The sequence below is a fragment of the Lissotriton vulgaris genome, unplaced genomic scaffold (assembly GCF_964263255.1).
Source record: "Lissotriton vulgaris unplaced genomic scaffold, aLisVul1.2 SCAFFOLD_4514, whole genome shotgun sequence".
In the NCBI taxonomy this organism is placed as follows: Eukaryota; Metazoa; Chordata; class Amphibia; order Caudata; family Salamandridae; genus Lissotriton; species Lissotriton vulgaris.
In genome coordinates this window covers 63,713-84,045 of record NW_028241726.1, presented here as the reverse complement: position 1 = coordinate 84,045, position 20,333 = coordinate 63,713, and the positions used below count along the sequence as shown (strand labels likewise).

Sequence of the window (20,333 nt, the reverse complement as noted above, 5' to 3'; positions counted from 1 at the left end):
CAGGTTCAGCAAGAAGTCTCTAAAGCGTAGGGGCACCACTAGCACTCGACCGGCCCCTAACTCTGCGATTCTCTGTTCGCTGTACAACAGGTCATTGTCCCAATAGACCCAATGGGTTCCGGAGGTATCCCCTGCACTCTGGGCGAGGGCTTGTTGGCGGAGTCCCTCGAGGGAGGGACAGGTCTTCTGCTCGTGGCGAAACTGCTCCTGGGTGGGCCCCCCCTCCGGACGCCACTGAGCCAGGCCGGGAAGGTCCTGAGGCTAAACGAGCCCCTCGGGAGTTTGCTCTGGGGGGACGGCACGGTCGGTGTCTTCTACTGGAGCGACCGGGGGGGGAGGTGCCGGCCACTCAGGTTCTTCGGGTCGGGGGGTGGCACGGGCAGCCATGGACCGGGTGGTTACGCACGCCCAGTCCGGGATGCCCAACATCCCCAGGTGCTCTCTCCTCTCTACGGCGGCCCACGGGGAACTCTCAAGATCATTTCCCAGGAGACAGTCTACGGGGGCATCGTCTCGGACCGTCACCTTCAACATGCCGGAGACTCCTCCCCACTCGAAGGGGACGCAGGCCATCCGACATAGACTCTCCGAATTGTCGGCTGACCGGACAGGGCAGAGAACGTTCGGCAGGATCTGTTCTGGGGTCACCAGGTGACAGCGGACGGCCGTTACACTGGCCCCGGTGTCACGTAGGGCTTCGGCCCGGCGTCCGTTAATGTTCACCCACTGACTGTACTTCCGGGTGTTGGCGGGTAGGGGGACCCGCGGAACCATGTCTCTTCCCCCTAGGCACGCTAGAACCATGGCGGCGGGTTCCCATTCTTGGTGTTCTTGTTCACATTCCTCGTGTTCTTCGGAGATTTGTTCTTCCCCCAGGGCGGCGGCAGCCATCTGGCGGGGTCTCGGAGTCTGGCTCTGTGGACAATTCGGGTCGTTTGCGTAGTGGCCGACTCGCTGGCATCGGTGACAGGTGACATTGGCTCTGTATCCCGGCCGCGCCGGTGTGTTGCCCCGGTTGGCCGGGGGTGGGGTGCTGGTAGCGGGAGCGGCCGGGGCGTTGTCTCTTCCTCGGCCCTGGCCCCCTCCTCCTCCTCGGGGACGGTGCTGACCGTGGTTGTTCCGGTTCTGTTCATGGGACCCATTTCGGCCCACTCGGGTAATCTCCCACCGGTCAGCCTCGGCGGCGAGCTGCCGCGGATCAGTCAATTTACTGTCGAGGAGGTGCTGCCTGAGCTCGACGAAGCAGTTGTTGGATAGATGCTCCCATACCATGAGATTGAAGAGTTGCTCGTAGGTCGTTACGTTGCTTCCCTTGATCCACCCCTCGAAGGCTCGGCTGAAATAGTTCACGTATTCCACCCAAGTTGTACCCGGGATCCGGGTGCAGTCTCGGAACCTCTGGCGGTACATTTCGGGTGTGAGCCCATAGCGGGTGAGGAGGGTAGCTTTCATGTGGTCATAGGAGGTCATCAGATGGTCGGGAAGCTGTAGCAGGGCATCGCGGCCCTCATTGACGAACCTCCCCCATACCCCGGCTCCCCAGTCGCCGCGATCGATCCGGTGGGAGGTCATAGCGATCTCATAGGCCTTGAACCACTGCTGTATGTCGTCATCTCGGAAATATTCTCGAACGACATCCTTGGGGATGTGTACCTTCTTTTCTGTTGGCCCCGGGGTGCGCGGTTGCTCGAGCACCCCTAATTCTTTGTTCTGCTTGCGTAGGTCTATCTCAGCTAGTTTGCGCTCATGTTCATACGCCAGTCTCTTCTCTTCGAGCTCTCTCTGTCTCTGTTTCTCTTCTCGTTCTTCTCGGAGCCGCAGGTGTTCCAGGTTCAGTTTTTGTTCGGCTAATTTGAGTTCGCCATCCATTTTGAGCCGGGCCATTTCTAGTTCATGTAGTAGGTTTCGTTCTCGTTCTTGGATCTCATCTTGCGAGAGACCCGTTCTTTGCTCCTCGGGAGCCGTGGTGTTTTTCTCTGCTGCTGCGACATTTTGGTCCGGGGGTCTGACGGCCCCGGTTTCTGCCCATGACTCAATGGCGTGCTTGAAATCGTCTTTAGTACTCAGGCCGGTGGTAGCGATACCTAGTTCAATGCAGAATTGTTTCAACTCACGATGGCTGTATTCTTCCAATTTCTCCATCTGGAATTTCTCGGTGGATCCGCTTTCTTTAGTTGACATTGTGGTTTTGTCGTGGGGTGAGCTACTCTCTGTACGATTACGCGTCGATTCGGATCGCGCCGCTGGCCACCAATGTTAGACGGGACCTGGAGGGTCGGCCGAGGACACGGGGAGAGGTCTCCGGGGAGAGCCGTCTCCAGCGATCGTACAGACAAGTAACTTCCCCCCCACAGATGTACACCACACAAGGATAAGGTTCAACGTTCTTTATAGGCAAAACTTCAAGTACGGTGAAATGGTACAAGGAGGTCTGGACTCAGGGGTCCCCTCTATTCTAGTCTCTTGGTTGGGGAAAGGGTAGCGGGACAGTCTCGTTACCAAGCTGGTAGATGAAATAGCTCACCATCCTCGAGCTCGGCGTTCTAGATGGTCGGGCTGCGGCGGAGCCAGCTGGTCCCGGGGTGGTTGGAGGTAGCGACGGTCCGCGGCGGAGCCAGCAGGTCCCGATGGAGGAGGTGGTTACAAACGGTCCGCGGCCACGCCAGCAGGTCCCGACGACGAGGAAGGCTTCAGAAGGTTGCGGCAGCGCCAGCAGGCAGGTCGATAGTTCACAAGGCAGGGCTACGGCAGCGCCAGTAGTCCGTCAAGGATGAGTTCTTCACTGCGTCTCTCGACTCCAGGATACAACTGCCTTCCTGCTCTGGAGCTGCCCCAGTTATATGTCTGGCGCCCTTTGATGTCCGGACCCTCGCACTTGGGGGTCGGGAGGTCCGGGATGAGGGAGTCCAGACACCCAGCAGGGGGGTGGAGCCAGCGCCTGGGGGAGCTGGGGGCGATCGGCACCTGGCGGGGGAGAGCCATCGACACTTCTTTCTCCCATTGACCTGCCAAGTGGTCCGTTCACCTCCTGGGTGGATGGTGGTGCCGGGATGTCGGGGCCTGGCCAGGCCCAGGGTTAGGGTCGATCGGAGGCCACGCGGCCTCGTGGTGCAATGTCCAAGATGGCGCCCAGGCCGGGCGAGGGGGCCGGTAGTGATTCGGGCCCATGATGCAGGGATGTCCGGGGGCAGGGGTCCCGTATGAGACGGGGAGCGGGTGGTTACTGTGGGTTACACCTGGAGGGCCGGGCTCGGGCCTTGTCATGCGGGGAGGGAGCAAGCCCTTCACGTGGCCTGTCCAACAATGTAAAATATAGCGACTTAAAAAATATATAATATCAATATTTTTAACAAAACAAATTACATTTAATATATATTTTAACTAAATATAACAAATAAACTTAATTAAAAAAATATAAACACAAAAAATGGGCACATATATTTACTTTTATTCATTTTATTAACTATTATCTTTATTTAATTTATAAACTTTTTTAATTATATAAAAGTAAAATATATACATATATCAATAATTTTAAATAAAATGAAGCATTCTATAATGAATTAACACATTAATTTTTTTTTTAAAACATACATTTCACAACACAATAATTACAATAGCAGGGAAAACATTGGATAGTGGAGGGGTAAAAATTACTGGGGCATATTACCAAGCAATAGCGATAATTATCGCTATTGCTTGGTTAGAGACAAAAATTTACCGCTAAGCTGCGGCGATTTTTATCGCAAATAAACCTTGGTATTACCAAGGTTTATCGCAAATGTGATAAAAATCGGCCGCAATGCATGAATATCGCTGAAAAGTCAGCGATATTCATGCATTACCGAGCTAATGCTCTTAGCCATGTTATCCACCTACCATTGGATAACATGGCTAAGAACTGCTCAGGGCAGGTGTTAGCTTTTGTAGATATTCGCGCTTAGCGCGAATATCTCCAAAAGTTGGTAATAGGAGATAGCGATGTTAGCGACTGTTTCCAGTCGCTAACATCTTGGCACGCCCACTGTGCATGTCATTAGTGATAAATATCACTGACATGCAAAGCGGAGTCCAAGATGGTCGCTATCTCCTACTAGCTGTCGCTAACTGGTGTTAGCGACAGCTAGGTAATAGGGAGATCATTTTATCTCCGCTTTCTTGCCTTTTAAAGCCAAAAAAGCAGAGATAAACCCCCTTGATAATATGCCCCACTATTCCCACTCCAGTGAGTGCAACAGTAGGGAAAGTGTTAGATACAACACCAATAAATAAAAAAATCAAAATTTTTATTACATTTAAATTCCATCATTAACATAATTGTTAGTGAAATTTAAATATATTATTATTAAAAAAGATAATAAACAATCATTAATTACCCATTGTTTAACACTATATTATCCACAACACACACCTACAATTAATGGCACAATTACAATTACTAATTACCAATTAATTAATAACAATTAACAAATAATTAATAATTCGTTAATAAAAAATAAATTACTTCCCACCATTTACACCTAAAAACACCACAACACACACCTAAAATTAATTAAACAATTACCATATTTAATAATTAATTAGTTAATTTAAATGTATTTAAATTAATTAACAACTAATTATCAAACAATAATTAAATAATTACTGTATACATTTAACTCAATAACATCATAATTATACAATTACGAATAAATATAAATTATTAAATACATTTCATATACTTACATTATTTCTCACCCTATTCCCCTATAAACCCACAACCCTCAATAGAGCTAAAAATGCTAAATTCTATTTAAAAAATATATTAACTACTATAAATAATAAATAAAATCTATAGAATTAAATTACTTTCCAACCTGCTCGTAAACTTTCAATCTGCAATGCGGAGTATTGCAGGGCTCGTCTCTGAGCCCTACGCTGTTTAATGTCTACGTGGACCCTATGGCCGCATTGATTAGACTGTTCGGGTTCTCTGGAATATCTCACGCAGACGATACGCAAGTGGTCGTATCAATAACCAACAATGAGGAGGAGATTGCAGACTGTTTTAACAACTGCATGTCCCATGTTAACACCTGGATGCAATCTAACTGTTTAAACTCAACGGTGGAAAGACAGAAGTACGGCTGTTGGGAGCCAATCCTCCGGTCTGGTCGTCGAAATGATGGCCTTCAGAGCTGGGTGAGTGACCAAAACGTGTCTCAAAGGCAAAAAATCTAGGGATTACCTTTGATTGTCGGTTGACCTTTGACAGTCAGATCAACTGTCTTACCGCCAGTTTTTGTGCCATCCTTAAAATGATTAGAAAGGTTTGTTCTTTCGTCCCCCCTGAGGCTCTAAAAACATTGGTGACTGACCTCGCTATCTCGAGGCTAGATTACGGTAATGCCCTTTATGTGGGGATCCAAACTCAATCCCTGAAAAAGCTCCAACGTCTGCAGAACGCAGCAGCAAAATTGATATTGGATATTCCCAAACATGAATCAGTATCCCAGCAACTAGGAGAATTGCACGGGCTGCCGGTGAGGAAAAGAATAATCTTTAAGTCATTGTGCATCACGTTTAAAGCGCTCCATGGAAGGGGCCCTTTTTTCCTGACGTCACACATAAAATACTATGTGCCGTCCAGGAACCTTAGATCTGCACAACAAAAATTGCTGCAAGTCCCTAGGTTCAAGCAGGCACGCTGGGGAGGAAGGAGCTTCTCGCTGGGATCTGCTAAATTATGGAATCTTCTTCCACTAACAATTAAAAACAGCCCGAATCTTAAATCATTTAGGAAATCAGTAAAAACATGGCTATTCCTAGCAGACCTCTAATTTTACTTTGCATACCCCACCCTCGCACGTTCCTCCGAGTCCTCAGCGCCAAGACGCCTCCGGGCATTCACTGCGCTTTATAAATCTAAAAATCAAATCAAATCAAATCAATCTATTCCCCTATAAACCCACAACCTGCTACAGAACTAAAAACGCAAAATTGTATTTATAAAAATATTAACTACTTAAATTTTAACACAACACATACAAAATACTAAAATACATAACATTAATAATAAATCGATATTTTTAACAACTATATTTTTGAAAACAATACTAAACACTCCAATATTTTTGCAATCGATATTACTTACCTAACAATCGATACTCTTGACTACAATATTTTTACTTCGATATTTCTGTACATCGATATTCTAGCTCTGTACCGTGAGAAGCTCGCACCTGAAATGAAATGAAATGAAATGAAATGAAATGAAATGAAAAACGATTTTTAACGCGCAACTAAGCCCAGATGAGCGTCAAGGCGCCTAACCAATTAATACCAGATAACAGAGACTGATCCTAATTACGGAAAAGCCCTGACAAAACACCAGGTCTTGAGCGCCTTTTTAAAGGAAGACAGAGAAGGTTGCATCTTAATCTCAAGAGGTAACAAGTTCCATAGTTTGGGAGCAGCAACGGAAAAAGCTCTGTTTCCCCAACGAACGCTTTTGGTACGTGGGACAACCAACAGATTCATCTCAGAAGATCTTAAAGATCTACCAGGCTGATACCGGGTCAGCAGGGCACCAAGGGGGTCAAAAGAGCCCTCTGCCAAAGCTCGATAGACAAGACAGAGGATCTTAAACGAAATCCTGAGATGAATGGGCAACCAATGAAGGCTCCTTCTAGCCATCGTAGCAGATGAAGCTTTGGGAAGTGCTAAGACAAAGCGAGCAGCCGCATTTTGAACTACCTGTAATCGCTGAATGAGCCCCTTGTTGGAGTCTACATAGAGCGCATTACAGTAGTCCAACCTTGAACCTATCAATGCTACTGCCACCTGTTTGCGAGCTGAGGGAGAGAGATAGTGAAGAATCCTCCTGAGAATCTTTAGCACTCCCCAGCAGGTGGCCACCGTACGGTTGACCTGCAGAGTCATGGATAGGGAGGTGTCAAAGATTACCCCAAGGTTTCTTGCTGACTGGGAAGGGGATGGACAGGTTCCCAGTGAGGCCGGCCACCACTCATCCGACCAGATATCCTGGTCCTTGCCAAAGACCAGGATCTCAGTTTTGTCACCATTCAACTTCAGGGAGTTCTGAAGCATCCAATCAGAGACTGTCTGCATACAGATCCTGAAGTTGGTGGCGGATGATGATACTGAGTGGGCCAGTGACACCATAATCTGGGTGTCATCGGCGTATGACACCAGTTCCATCCCCTGAGATTTTACGAGCCTTGCAAGGGGGGCGACATAAATGTTAAATAGGGTCGGACTGAGAGCCGACCCTTGTGGCACCCCACACTGCAAGGACATAGCAGGGGAAAGGAACTCACCAAGCTTGACTCTTTGCTCCCTATGCTGTAAAAAGGAGTGCAGGAGGTTCAGAGCCTCTGGGCAGTGTGAGGAGATGACAGTGGAGGGTGGTGTGAGACACTTGCACCTCTGGGCAGTGTGAGACACTTGCACCTCTGGGCAGTGTGAGACGCTCACACCTCTGGGCAGTGTGAGACACTTGCACCTCTGGGCAGTGTGAGACGCTCACACCTCTGGGCAGTGTGAGACACTTGCACCTCTGGGCAGTGTGAGACACTCTCACCTCTGGGCAGTGTGAGACACTCGCGCCTCTGGGCAATGTGAGACACTTGCACCTCTGGGCAGTGTGAGACGCTCACACCTCTTGGCAGTGTGAGACACTTGCACATCTGAGCAGTGTGAGACGCTTGCACCTTTTGGCAGTGTGAGAGGCTTGCACCTCTGAGCAGTGTGAGACGCTTGCACCTCTGGGCAGTGTGAGAAAGTCGCACCTTCGGGCAGTGTGAGGAGATGACAGCGGTGGACAGTGTGAGACACTTGCACCTCTGGGCAGTGTGAGACGCTTACACCTCTGGGCAGAGTGAGACGCCTGGATCTCTGAGCAATGTGAGACACTCGCACCTCTGGGCAGTGTGAGACACTTCCACCTCTGGGCAGTGTGAGATGCTCACACCTCTGGGCAGTGTGAGGAAATGGCAGCGGTGGGCAGTGTGAAACACACCTTCGGGCAGTGTGAGACACACCTTCGGGCAGTGTGGGGAGGTGGCAGCGGTGGGCAGTGTGAGACACTTGCACCTTCGGGCAGTGGGAGGAGATGGCAGCGGTGGGTAGTGTGAGACACACCTTCGGGCAGTGTGAGGTAATGGCAGCAGTGTGCAGTGTGAGACACACACACCTCTGGAAAGTTTGAGACACTCACACCTCTGGGCAGTGTGAGACACACACACCTCTGGCAGTGTGAGACACTCGCATCTCTGGGCAGTGTGAGACACTTGCACCTCTGGGCATGTGAGACTCGCACCTTTGGGCAGTGTGAGACACTCGCACCTTCGGGCAGTGTGAGACACTTGCACCTCTGGGCAGTGTGAGACGCACACACCTCTGGCAGTGTGAGACGTCTCACCTCTGGGCAGTGTGAGACGTCTCACCTCTGGGCAGTGTGAGACACACACACTTCTGGGCAGTGTGAAACACTCGCACCTCTGGGTAGTGTGAGACACACACACCTCTGGACAATGTGAGATGCTCACACCTCTGGGCACTGTGAGGAGATGGCAGCGGTGGGCAGTGTGAGACACACCTTCAGGCAGTGTGAGGAGGTGGCAGCAGTGGGCAGTGTGAGATACTCCTTAGGCAGTGTGAGGAGGTGGCAGCAGTGGGCAGTGTGAGATACTCCTTAGGCAGTGTGAGGAGATGGCAGCGGTGAGCTGTGTGAGACACTCGCAACTTCGGGCAGTGTGAGGAGATGGCAGCGGTGGGCAGTGTGAGACACACCTTCAGGCAGTGTGAGGAGGTGGCAGCGGTGGCCTATGTGAAACACACCTTCGGGCAGTGTGAGACACACCTTCGGGCAGTGTGGGGAGGTGGCAGCGGTGGGCAGTGTGAGACACACCTTCAGGCAGTGTGAGGAGGTGGCAGCGGTGGCCTATGTGAAACACACCTTCGGGCAGTGTGAGACACTTGCACCTTCGGGCAGTGGGAGGAGATGGCAGCGGTGGGTAGTGTGAGACACACCTTCGGGCAGTGTGAGGTAATGGCAGCAGTGTGCAGTGTGAGACACACACACCTCTGGAAAGTTTGAGACACTCACACCCCTGGGCAGTGTGAGACGCACACACCTCTGGGCAGTGTGAGACACACACACCTCTGGGCAGTGTGAGACACTTGCACCTCTGGGCATGTGAGACTCGCACCTTTGGGCAGTGTGAGACACTCGCACCTTCGGGCAGTGTGAGACACTTGCACCTCTGGGCAGTGTGAGACGCACACACCTCTGGCAGTGTGAGACGTCTCACCTCTGGGCAGTGTGAGACACACACACTTCTGGGCAGTGTGAAACACTTGCACCTCTGGGTAGTGTGAGACACACACACCTCTGGACAATGTGAGATGCTCACACCTCTGGGCACTGTGAGGAGATGGCAGCGGTGGGCAGTAAGAGACACTCGTTCTGGAAGGGCGAGGAGATGGCAGCGGTGGGCAGTGTGAGGAGCTGGTGTTAATATAGGTGAATGCGATGTCACTGTACGCCATAATGTATGTACACGTAACAATGTCAATACTAGTAAATATGATGTCGATGTGAGCCATGACAAATGTACGCATAATTATGTTAATATCTGTAAATGTGATATCAATGACTGTTATGTTATATGTACAGGTAATAACGAACTCGTATCATTTCAGGGGAAATCCCGATCGACCCCACAGATAGGAAGCTGCATAACATCAAGTCCGAGGAGATTGGCCCCATTAAAAAACGTTTGGCCAAAGGTGCGCACGATCCCAAAATATCACAAAGTCAGATGCCACATGTAGTTGGGAACACTCAGCCAACCAGAACACAGCATGCACACTACACGCATTGGTCACACACTCCCCGTGCTCAACATCTGGATACACATACACTGGCCACACTAGTGCTCCATAAAGTCGAGAGCCCCCCGTGTCCCCCTTATCAGATGGTTGAACTTATGGTTCATGACGAAGCCTGCATCTGCGTGCTGTACAAGAACGTGTATGCAGTTTATTGTACGTCAAGGACTGTATAGATTGCTGGCCAAAACCTCTGTACATTGAGACAGTCTTCAGACACGACTCCCGTCCGCTGCGTTTAATGAAACCAACTAGTTTCTGTTTTGCCAAACACCTCTCGTCTTTTCATTGTTTCAAAGTAAATTCATATCCAAGCAACACTAGCAACAGTGGGCTGTGTGAAATACTCGCATCTTTGGGCAGTGTGAGGCGTTGATAGTGGTGAAAAGAGAGTGAGACGCTTGCACGATTGGGCAGTGTAAAGAGAGGGTGCCTGTGAACAGTGTGAGATGATCACAGTTTGCAACAGTGTAAGGAGAGGCAGTGTGGGACACTTGCACCACTGGGCAGTGTACGGAGAGGGCAGTGTGGGTCAATTGCACCACTGGGCAGTGTACGGAGAGGGCAGTGTGGGTCAATTGCACCACTGGGCAGTGTACGGAGAGGGCAGTGTGGGACACTTGCACCACTGGGCAGTGTTCAGAGAGGGCAGTGTGGGACACTTGCACCACTGGGCAGTGTACGGAGAGGGCAGTGTGGATCAATTGCACCACTGGGCAGTGTACGGAAAGGGCAGTGTGGGACACTTGCACCACTTGGCAGTGCAAGGAGATGGGAGATAGCATTAGGGCAGTGTGAGGAGATGGGAGATTGCATTAGGGCAGTGTAAGGAGACAGGAGATAGCATTAGGGCAGTGTGATTTGTACAAGACAGGGGTCTGTCCGAGTCCACAGAAAAATCCTGATGATGTCTCTGCCCACCCTTGGATTAAACCTGATTCCTGATATTGCGTGGTCTGTTTAGTTGTGGTCCAAAGTGCAACAAGCGCAGATAGTTTGGTCATTTTTAGGTCACCAGCCTCCCTAGATACCTTATTTAAGGGTCATAATCGAGAAAGCAATGCAACAAACCGGGAAAATGAAAAGGTTTATAAGCATCAGTTTTATTTCTAACAGGGAATATTGATATAAAGCATCCCTTTTTATAGGACTGTGATTCTGCAAATACCTCACACACAGTGAAAGTGCCCTGCTCCTAGCTGTCAGCGCTCACATGCAAAGAAAGATTGCTGAGTTTCCTGGAAGACACCAGGAGAGCAGGATGACTAGGCGGGACGGCTCAGCTCCTGAAGCCATGCTGAAGGCTTTTGTGCTGGGACTAAATTCAGGTGCCACCCCACAGAAGCCGATCAAAGGACCTCATGTTGGGAAGCACTAACCCTGTACGCTGGATCTAACGGGAGTGATGCACTCTTCTAAAACGGACCATACACAGTAAGAATATGTTGGACAGAGGCAGAAGGGGACTGGGATAAGAGAGAAACCCGCAATGCTGGCTGTTGGACAGTAGCAGTAGGGGGAAAGGGGACAGGGATAAGAGAGAAACCCGCAATGCTGGCTGTTGGACAGTAGCAGTAGGGGGAAAGGGGAAAGGGATAAGAGAGAAACCTGCAATGCTGGCTGTCATCCCACAAACTCGTCCCTCTGCTGGGGAATGGCAGCTGCGGGTCAGGACGGGGATCGTCAGTCAACAAAAGGCACCTAGTAAGCTGCTGTGAGTGTCCCTCATCTAACCTGAATATTGAACAGGATAAACTTTAAAAGTATCTCCGAGTAATCAATTTTCTGTGTTCTTGAGATGAATCTGACTTTCCGAAAAACTGATGCCTAACAAGATGCAAGTAAGTGTTTCTGTCTTCACTAACCCTCCTTTTCTAGCGGCACGGTGACTATCTGAAGCTTCGTAAAAATGCGCCTTCTGATACTGGTTGGTTTATATTCTAACATGTCTCTTGCACAATTGGAAAGTCAATGATAACGCATGTGCACATATCATAAGTAATCATGAACTTGATGTCAGAATCTTCCTTTTCCTTCAATGAAAACAAACCTATAAGCCATCCTAAAACTCTTGAATTATAGTTTGAAGGTTGTTTTCTTCATCACTGGCCTGCATTCAGACTGTTCTTGTGCAGAAGTTTCCGGTCTACATCAACACTGTAGCACAATAGCCTTGGAAGGACGCTATCCACAAGCAACGGGAGAGTTTACTAGTGCACCCCAAGCAATGCTTGTGGTCGCACCCTGGATGTGACCGATAACCCTAAAGTTGTGAATATCAATATCCTCGAATGGAGGCGCACTCTGCACCAGGCAACATTTACATTTATTATGCAGCAAACACAGAAAGGCTCACTAGAAACATCAGGCCAGACGCTTTTCCGTTTTGCCCGCCCTTGTTCGCTGGCTGAGGTTTCGTAACAAGCAATACATCAAAGTCACTAATGGGCTCATTAAATACAGTTCCACCCCAGGTGGGTAATAGTGCATGATGCTTATTGCCGTCCTGTGACAAAATACGATACTCCCCCTGCGTGGATTCGCTGTGCCAAGCCTCACTTCAATCAATCAGGGGGTTTAACGCAAGCTACTCACCGAGAGGATCTGAAGGCACTTGGGGGGGCGGGGGTGCAGCTCCGGTTCAGCCAAAGACCCAGGTCTTCAGGCTCTTCCTGAAGGTGTGCAGAGTGGGGGAGCGTCTGATGTCGACCGGGAGCTCATTCCAGGTCTTGAGGCTCTTCCTGAAGGTGCCCAGAGTGGGGGAGCGTCTGATGTGGACTGGGAGCTCGTTCCAGGTCTTCAGGCTCTTCCTGAAGGCGTGCAGAGTAGGGGAGCGTCTGATGTTGACCGGGAGCTGGTTCCAGGTCTTGAGGCTATTCCTGAAGGTGTGCAGAGTAGGGGAGCGTCTGATGCTGACTGGGAGCTCGTTCAAGGTCTTGAGGCTCTTCCTGAAGGTGTGCAGAGTAGGGGAGCATCTGATGTTGACCGGGAGCTCGTTCCAGGTCTTCAGGCTCTTCCTGAAGGCGTGCAGAGTAGGGGAGCGTCTGATGTTGACCGGGAGCTCGTTCCAGGTCTTGAGGCTCTTCCTGAAGGTGTGCAGAGTGGGGGAGCGTCTGATGTCGACTGGGAGCTCATTCCAGGTCTTGAGGCTCTTCCTGAAGGTGCCCAGAGTGGAGGAGCGTCTGATGTTGACTGGGAGCTCGTTCCAGGTCTTGAGGCTCTTCCTGAAGGTGTGCAGAGCAGGTGAGCGTCTGATGTGGACTGGGAGCTCGTTCCAGGTCTTGAGGCTCTTCCTGAAGGTGTGCAGAGTAGGGGAGCGTCTGATGTCGACTGGGAGCTCGTTCCAGGTCTTCAGGCTCTTCCTGAAGGGGTGCTGAGTAGGGGAGCATCTGATGTCGACCGGGAGCTCGTTCCAGGTCTTGAGGCTCTTCTTGAAGGTGCCCAGAGTGGGGGAGCGTCTGATGTCGACCGGGAGCTCGTTCCAGGTCTTCAGGCTCTTCCTGAAGGTGTGCAGAGCAGGTGAGCGTCTGATTTTGACCGGGAGCTCGTTCCAGGTCTTGTGGCTCTTCCTGAAGGTGTGCAGAGTAGGGGAGCGTCTGATGTTGACCGGGAGCTCGTTCCAGGTCTTGTGGCTCTTCCTGAAGGTGTGCAGAGTAGGGGAGCGTCTGATGTCGACTGGGAGCTCGTTCCAGGTCTTCAGGCTCTTCCTGAAGGGGTGCTGAGTAGGGGAGCATCTGATGTCGACCGGGAGCTCGTTCCAGGTCTTGAGGCTCTTCTTGAAGGTGCCCAGAGTGGGGGAGCGTCTGATGTCGACCGGGAGCTCGTTCCAGGTCTTCAGGCTCTTCCTGAAGGTGTGCAGAGCAGGTGAGCGTCTGATTTTGACCGGGAGCTCGTTCCAGGTCTTGTGGCTCTTCCTGAAGGTGTGCAGAGTAGGGGAGCGTCTGATGTTGACCGGGAGCTCGTTCCAGGTCTTGTGGCTCTTCCTGAAGGTGTGCAGGGTCGGGAGCGTCTGATGTTGACCGGGAGCTCATTCTAGACTTTAGCTGCAACATAGGAGAAGGCTAGTCCACCTGCTCTGGTTCTGCGGATGGGCGTGGTTTCTGCTAGGGTGAGGTCGGCAGAGCGAAGGTTCATTTTGGGTACACGGAAGGAGAATCTTTCATTGAGGTATTCAGGCTGAACTGCTCCCATGAGGCACAGGTTCAAGACTGATTTGTCTATGCCTGGGTCTGAACTTGGGGTGGCGAAGTGAGCTAAAGAACGATGATGGATTAAAGCCAGATCAGTGACTGGGGGTGAGCCCATGAAAAGTTTCAGCACTCTGTCCATCATCCCCTTTGGTATCGCTTTGTTCGCCCTAAGTTGGCAGGGTATGCCCAGCCGTGGATCCCTTGCTTACTTTGCCACTGGATTCAAGCTGGCCTGGCTGATGACGGCTGATTAGCAAGAAACTGGTCCCAGGATGCTTGTTTCCGGTCCAGGGAAGACATGACTTGGCAGTTTCGGGCTGGACTGTTCCCATAAGGCACAGGGTCAAGACTGATTTGCATATTGCTGTGTGTGAACAGGGGTGGCGGAGTGAGCTAAAGAACGATGATGGATTCAACTCAGAACCGTGACTGGGGGTGTCTGAAAAGTGTCAGAGCTCCGTCCACCATCTCCTTGTGTTTGAAATAATTTAGTTAGCCGTGCCACGTGATTTAATTTTCTTGTACCGTATAATTCCAGTAGCCATGCTGATACTGTGTACAGAGCAAATCTTAAATAAGGACTTGCTTACTCACAGTGCTTTGTGTTATGGGCTAGGACTTGAGGGCATTTTAAATCCACAAGCCACTATTACGCACTGCGCCACCCGAAGTCAATTGTTCGACTCTCTACTCACACAATTAGGCATCTGCAGTGATCTCATTAACCAATGGAGGTTTCACAACATAAAAGAAAGTGTTCCCAACGATCAGTTTATTTTGCATTTATTTTTCATTTATGGTATGTGCATTATTTTATGTGCAGATGCCTAAAGCTGAATACAAAGTTTTTACTGAAAATGTTGTACTTTTTAGCCACTTAGCCAAGTCTTTGAGCCTGCCACCAGGGCGCCAAGAGGCACAGTTACCATATATTTGTATGCACTTTAACAGCTTGATGCAGATGAATACAGCCTAGAAACGAAAAACAAACAGGCCATCTTCATTTGTAAACCGTTATATAGACAATTATAAAAAATACCACCACCTACCCCCGGGGGGGGGGGACGCCCCACAATTTAAAGACCTCGGCTCTCACAGCTTTAAAGAGTTGGTTATAGTAACGTAGACAACTGACGCAACAGCTGTCACCAGATCTCATGTGATCAAAAACAGAGTTTTCAGGAGCACTACAGTGAGGGGCTCTGCCTCTGCCCAGATGTTGGTTCATCTGGTGACAGGTTTTGATTTATAAGGAGAGGCCTCTTTTTGTATGGTCAACCCCAGGATTTTGGACTGATGATGCTGGTTTTTCGACTCTGAGAGTGGACTGAGGCCGCTAACTGACCCTCAGTGCCGGCACACTGACCCTTAAACTGATATATCGAGTTGCCTTCTTCCCAATTGGCTGCGCTCGCGTGCCTTTAAATTTCTAATAAATTGTACCCGGGGCCCCGGGGCATGTAAGTTAGAGGGTCCCCCAGGGACAGCAGCAGGGGTTGTGCCACCCTGGATGGGACACGTGTAGAACAAGACCCCCAGCCCGCCATTTGCAGGCTGGAAGAGCAGTTTTAACTTCTGGCCCCGACGTCGCCATTTAAAGCACTGGCAAAGCCAGACTTCCCCCGGATCTATGTGTGAGTCACCCCTGTGGCAGGCCTAGCGAGTGCAACATATGTCATGGGGATGACACGGTTTTAACATGCTCTGACAGTAAAAACATAAAACTTTTGTTTTTACTGTGGAAAAGCGTTGCCGTCCAATTGGCGAATGCAGAGTTACACGCTGACCTGTAAGCTGTGCTAACTCAGTAATGGCGCGACCAAAGTGCGTCATCGAAGGTATCAAACAACTTGTCACATTAAGCCTGGCTTGATTCTTAGGTTAAAATGAATGTACCTAGTTTCAGTTTGCAACTTGAGCAAAGTTGCCACTTTGCTGCCTTCAGTCCCCTGTGCCCAGACTGACTGCACACGGGGTCCTGTCGCAGAGACAGCTTTCTGCCCTCCTGGGGAGACGCGGTAACAGCTCTCAGGGAAGGATACGATACAGGCTGCTCTGGAAGGAGGTGTCACCTCCCTCCTACAGGAAGCCACATGGGTGATGGTCAAAAGGCGAGCTTCAAAGAAGAAGCAAATGGTTACACCTGGGAGCGGGGCTGCTCCATGGTTTAGGCAGACAGGCTGGCACTTGGGAAGGAGAGGGGAAACCAAACGGATTGATTTTCCAGGGGCGTGTAGCCCCCTTGGTAGCCGCACCTCTGGGTTGGGCTAGGGAGTTCCTAGCCCTCTCATATTGGAAGTGGGCGGAATGGTCCATTCCTGGGTAGTCAGATGCCACACTTCAAAGGAAGTGGTCATCAGGTGGGGAACCTGGTATCCCATTGGCTGCCAACGTCATCGTGCCACTGAGGGCATTTTCTGAGCATATGCCGGGCACCCCTGACACCCTGAACTCAGATCTCAGCTGGACTGGAAGAAGGATCAAAGAAGGACTGCCCTGCTGCACCGAGGGACCAGCAAAGAGAGACTGCACCTCTGTGGACTGTCCCTGCCGCAACTGGCGGCTTTCAAAGGAGAGGGACTGTGCCTGCCGTGTCCTGCTGGAGGAAAAGTCATCTCCAGAGCCCAGCCAAAGCCAAGAGACTCCAAGGGCCAGCCAACCGGCCACCGGTTCACACACAGGGATGCAACAGCTGAGAAGTCTGCTGGGGCAAGTTGGCAATCCAAAACCTTCAACCCACTGCCAACCGCCGCCGTGCAGCACCGACAACCAAGACCTGACACCCACAATTGCACCCAAGTTCGCTGAGCCTAGGAGTGTTGTTGAGGTGCAGATGGGACCCCTAGAGGACGAGTCATCAATCCAGGAACAATTAGTCTGTAATCGAGATACTAAGTGAATGGCAGTCCAGTGGCGACTGGGCTTCTGAGAGCACCAAGAGGACTTTGAGGGACGCCGACCTGTGTACCGTACTGCCTCACCTCCTTTCTGCAACGAGGAGTAGTCACAGCAAGACCCCCATTGACTGCAACCCATCCATAGCATCCTATGAGCATCCTCAGCATCCTTCTTCTCTCGCATCAGGACCGCTTCCGTAGGATAGCCCTGCAAAGGATAAAAGTGCCTGGAACTGACTGAAGACTGCTTCCCCTACTTAGGTAACTCTTGCGGAGGACTTTGCTGGTCCCCCCTGAGTGCCGCCCTCCTGGATGTGGTCATCTAAAGTGACTCTAAGGGCCTTTATTCCAACTAGACTAACATTTTGGTGAAAACGTTTTTAAATGCCAAATTTGTTGAATTTGCCACTACTTGTTTGCGGTTGAGTGGAATAATCCGAATAACAATATCTTGTCAATTCTGTATCTTAGGAACCCTCCACTTTTTCAACAACGTGATAGAACCAACAGACACTAACACAGACAACTCAGAAAATACCCTCATGGGTTTAAGAATAACAAGTAAATTCATAGCTCCAGTGAGCCATAAAGTTTTGGATGCGTTTGAAAAGGTCATTTTGACAGAACTGGAAGAAACTTTCAAACATCCTAGATCAAAACATTCCAACATGACACAAAAAGAAAAACAAATTCTAAGGAACTTAGCCAACAACCAGCAAATCACTATAAGACAAGCAGACAAAGGTGGTGCATTGGTGATAATGGACACAAGCTACTACAAAGAAAATGTGCAAAAACACGTCCAAGACAAAAACATGTACACATGTATAAACACGGATCCTACAAAGGAATTCCTTAAAATCTTAACCACCATAGTACAAAAAGCAGTGGACCAAGGAACCATAGGTCCCAAAGAGAAAGAATACCTCATAAAAGACAACCCTACAATTCCATACATATACATGACACCCAAAATTCATAAACATGAGCCATTACCTCCGCTAAGACCCATTGTATCCACAGTTGGATCAATACATGAACCAGTAGGAAAATACTTGGACAAACACTTACAAAATATGGTCCAAAAAAGTTCTACATACATCAAGGACACTACTCATTTCCTCAACATTTTGGAGGCAGAAAAAGCTAACTTCACCACAAATATGATTATGGCCAGTATAGATGTCAAATCGTTGTACACCTCCATGCCACATGATTTGGGCATGTCTGCTGTTGAAAGTTTTCTCATACACGAGAACAAACCGGAAGCACTCAAAATATTTTTGATGGACCTATTACATTTCACGCTATATCATAGCTATTTTAAATGGGAAGATAACTTTTTTGTACAAATGTCGGGCACTTCGATGGGCAATTGTGCCGCACCGACCTATATAAATAGATTCATGCATCGATACGAGTTAGATTACATACTAAACAAGGAAGAATGGACCAGTAACTTGATACTCTACAAGAGATACATTGATGACATTTTTATACTATGGAAAGGAAACAAGGAAAGTGTAATCAATGAGTTGAACCAACTCAATCGGATCAATGAGAGAATACAATTTACTTTTACCATCAACAAAGAAACTCTATCATTCTTGGACGTGCAATTAACCAATAACAATGGAATCATAACAACAAGCATATTTACCAAAAAAACGGACAGAAATAATCTACTCCATTTTAAAAGCTTTCACCAGACTCCACTTAAACAGCATCTACCTTTTTCACAATTGCTGCGTATAAAACGCATCGCTTCAACAAGAGAACTATATGAAAAACATAAGAAAGAAATGTTGGAAAAATTCAAAAAAAGAGGATATCCCCAACCCATCTTGGATTCTGCCTCTGAAAGAGCTGACAAATTACAAAGAGAGCATTTACTAAAATCAAAAGAAAAAATTGAAGAACAAAGATCTGTATTTGTATCTAAATACTCCACAAACAGTTTAAAAATCAAAAAATCAATCAAAACACATTGGCCAATGTTGGCATTGGAGGAAGATTTCAAAGACTTATTTAAAAATCAACCGATCTTCGCCTATGAAAGGACAAAAAATTTAAAAGAACTAGTGAAAGAGACAAAACAAACAGAACACAGTGTGCATAAAGGCACTCTACCGTGTCACAACTGTGGCAATTGTTCCGCAATTATCAAAGGCAACACCATAAATCACCCTACTAAAGGCTCATTGATAAAATTGAAAGTCACCGGAACATGCAACACTTCAAACGTCATTTACATGTTGAGATGCCCTTGTGGTCTCTCATATGTAGGAAAAACGCAGAGAAAAATCAAGACGAGAATCATAGAACACAAAAGCAACATCCGTCTGAAAAATGAAAAATCCACGATAGCAGTACATTTCAATGATGCCAAACATAATGTGAGCCAACTAAAATTTTGTATTTTAGAAAAGGTGTCAACCCTTCCGGGCAGAGACAATAACAGCCACCTACTACGTAGGGAAATCTTCTGGATCGACCATTTATGCACCTTACAACCCAAAGGGCTCAATGAAAGGATGGATTTACACTGTTATTTATAAACTGTGATTTAAAAACTGTGCAGGACCATTTATAATATGCTCATGACTGTTAATTGATGTATGCCCAGCTCACATCATATGAGATGATACAAGTACTTTCATGACTAAAATGGGATATTTACGTACGTTTTGCTATGTACACAGTTCATCTTTTTTTCTTCACTACTCCTAACCATTATCTATTACTTTTCACCACTTTTATTTCATGCCCTACATGCAATTATCTGCGATAAAATTTCATATAGTTTGACGCATTCACGATCCGTGGACACGGAGTAACAACACCCTACATTTAGACCGTTTTCTATGTTTACGCCGCTCTCGCGTTAGACGTAAACATACGCCGTAACCATAGTGTTTTTAAACCATAGAGCGCGGCTGTGTAGAGCGCTGCACGCCAAGCATAGCGAGGGAAGAATCACCGCATCACGGACCCGGTAAGATACGGCCAGTTACCGAACCTAGAAACAGACGGGATATCTCTGTCATGTTTCGCTTCACTAAAATGCATCTATTTTATTTATATTTCCGCAGCTGACTCTTTACATGCTGCATTACGAGCACTAAGGTCAGTGCCCAGTTTTGGGCTTTACATATTTTCTCACTGAATGTATACGTTTTTAGAAAAGCACGCAGGGCAACACTTATTATTTCATCTTTATTAAACTTATGTATTTACAGCGTGATTTACTACCATTGATTCTATGTCATTCACAATGTTTTCATTAAGGTACTAATGACGACATATGATTATTGTTTCTAGATATAATGGAAGTCCCCTGAGGAAGGGCGAT

The 20,333-nt window shown here is 48.4% G+C and overlaps 1 protein-coding gene across 1 annotated transcript in view; it reads left to right on the top strand.

The window, feature by feature from the left end:
- The window catches only part of LOC147670582 (protein FAM131B-like), a gene marked incomplete at both ends in the record, with an annotated part of 106,344 nt that overhangs the window by 45,302 nt on the left and 40,709 nt on the right, over positions 1–20,333 (top strand). The window contains one exon of the mRNA XM_086948152.1: positions 9,706–9,792. Coding sequence (XP_086804278.1) covers positions 9,706–9,792 — 87 coding nt within the window. The remainder of the gene's footprint in view (positions 1–9,705; positions 9,793–20,333) is intronic.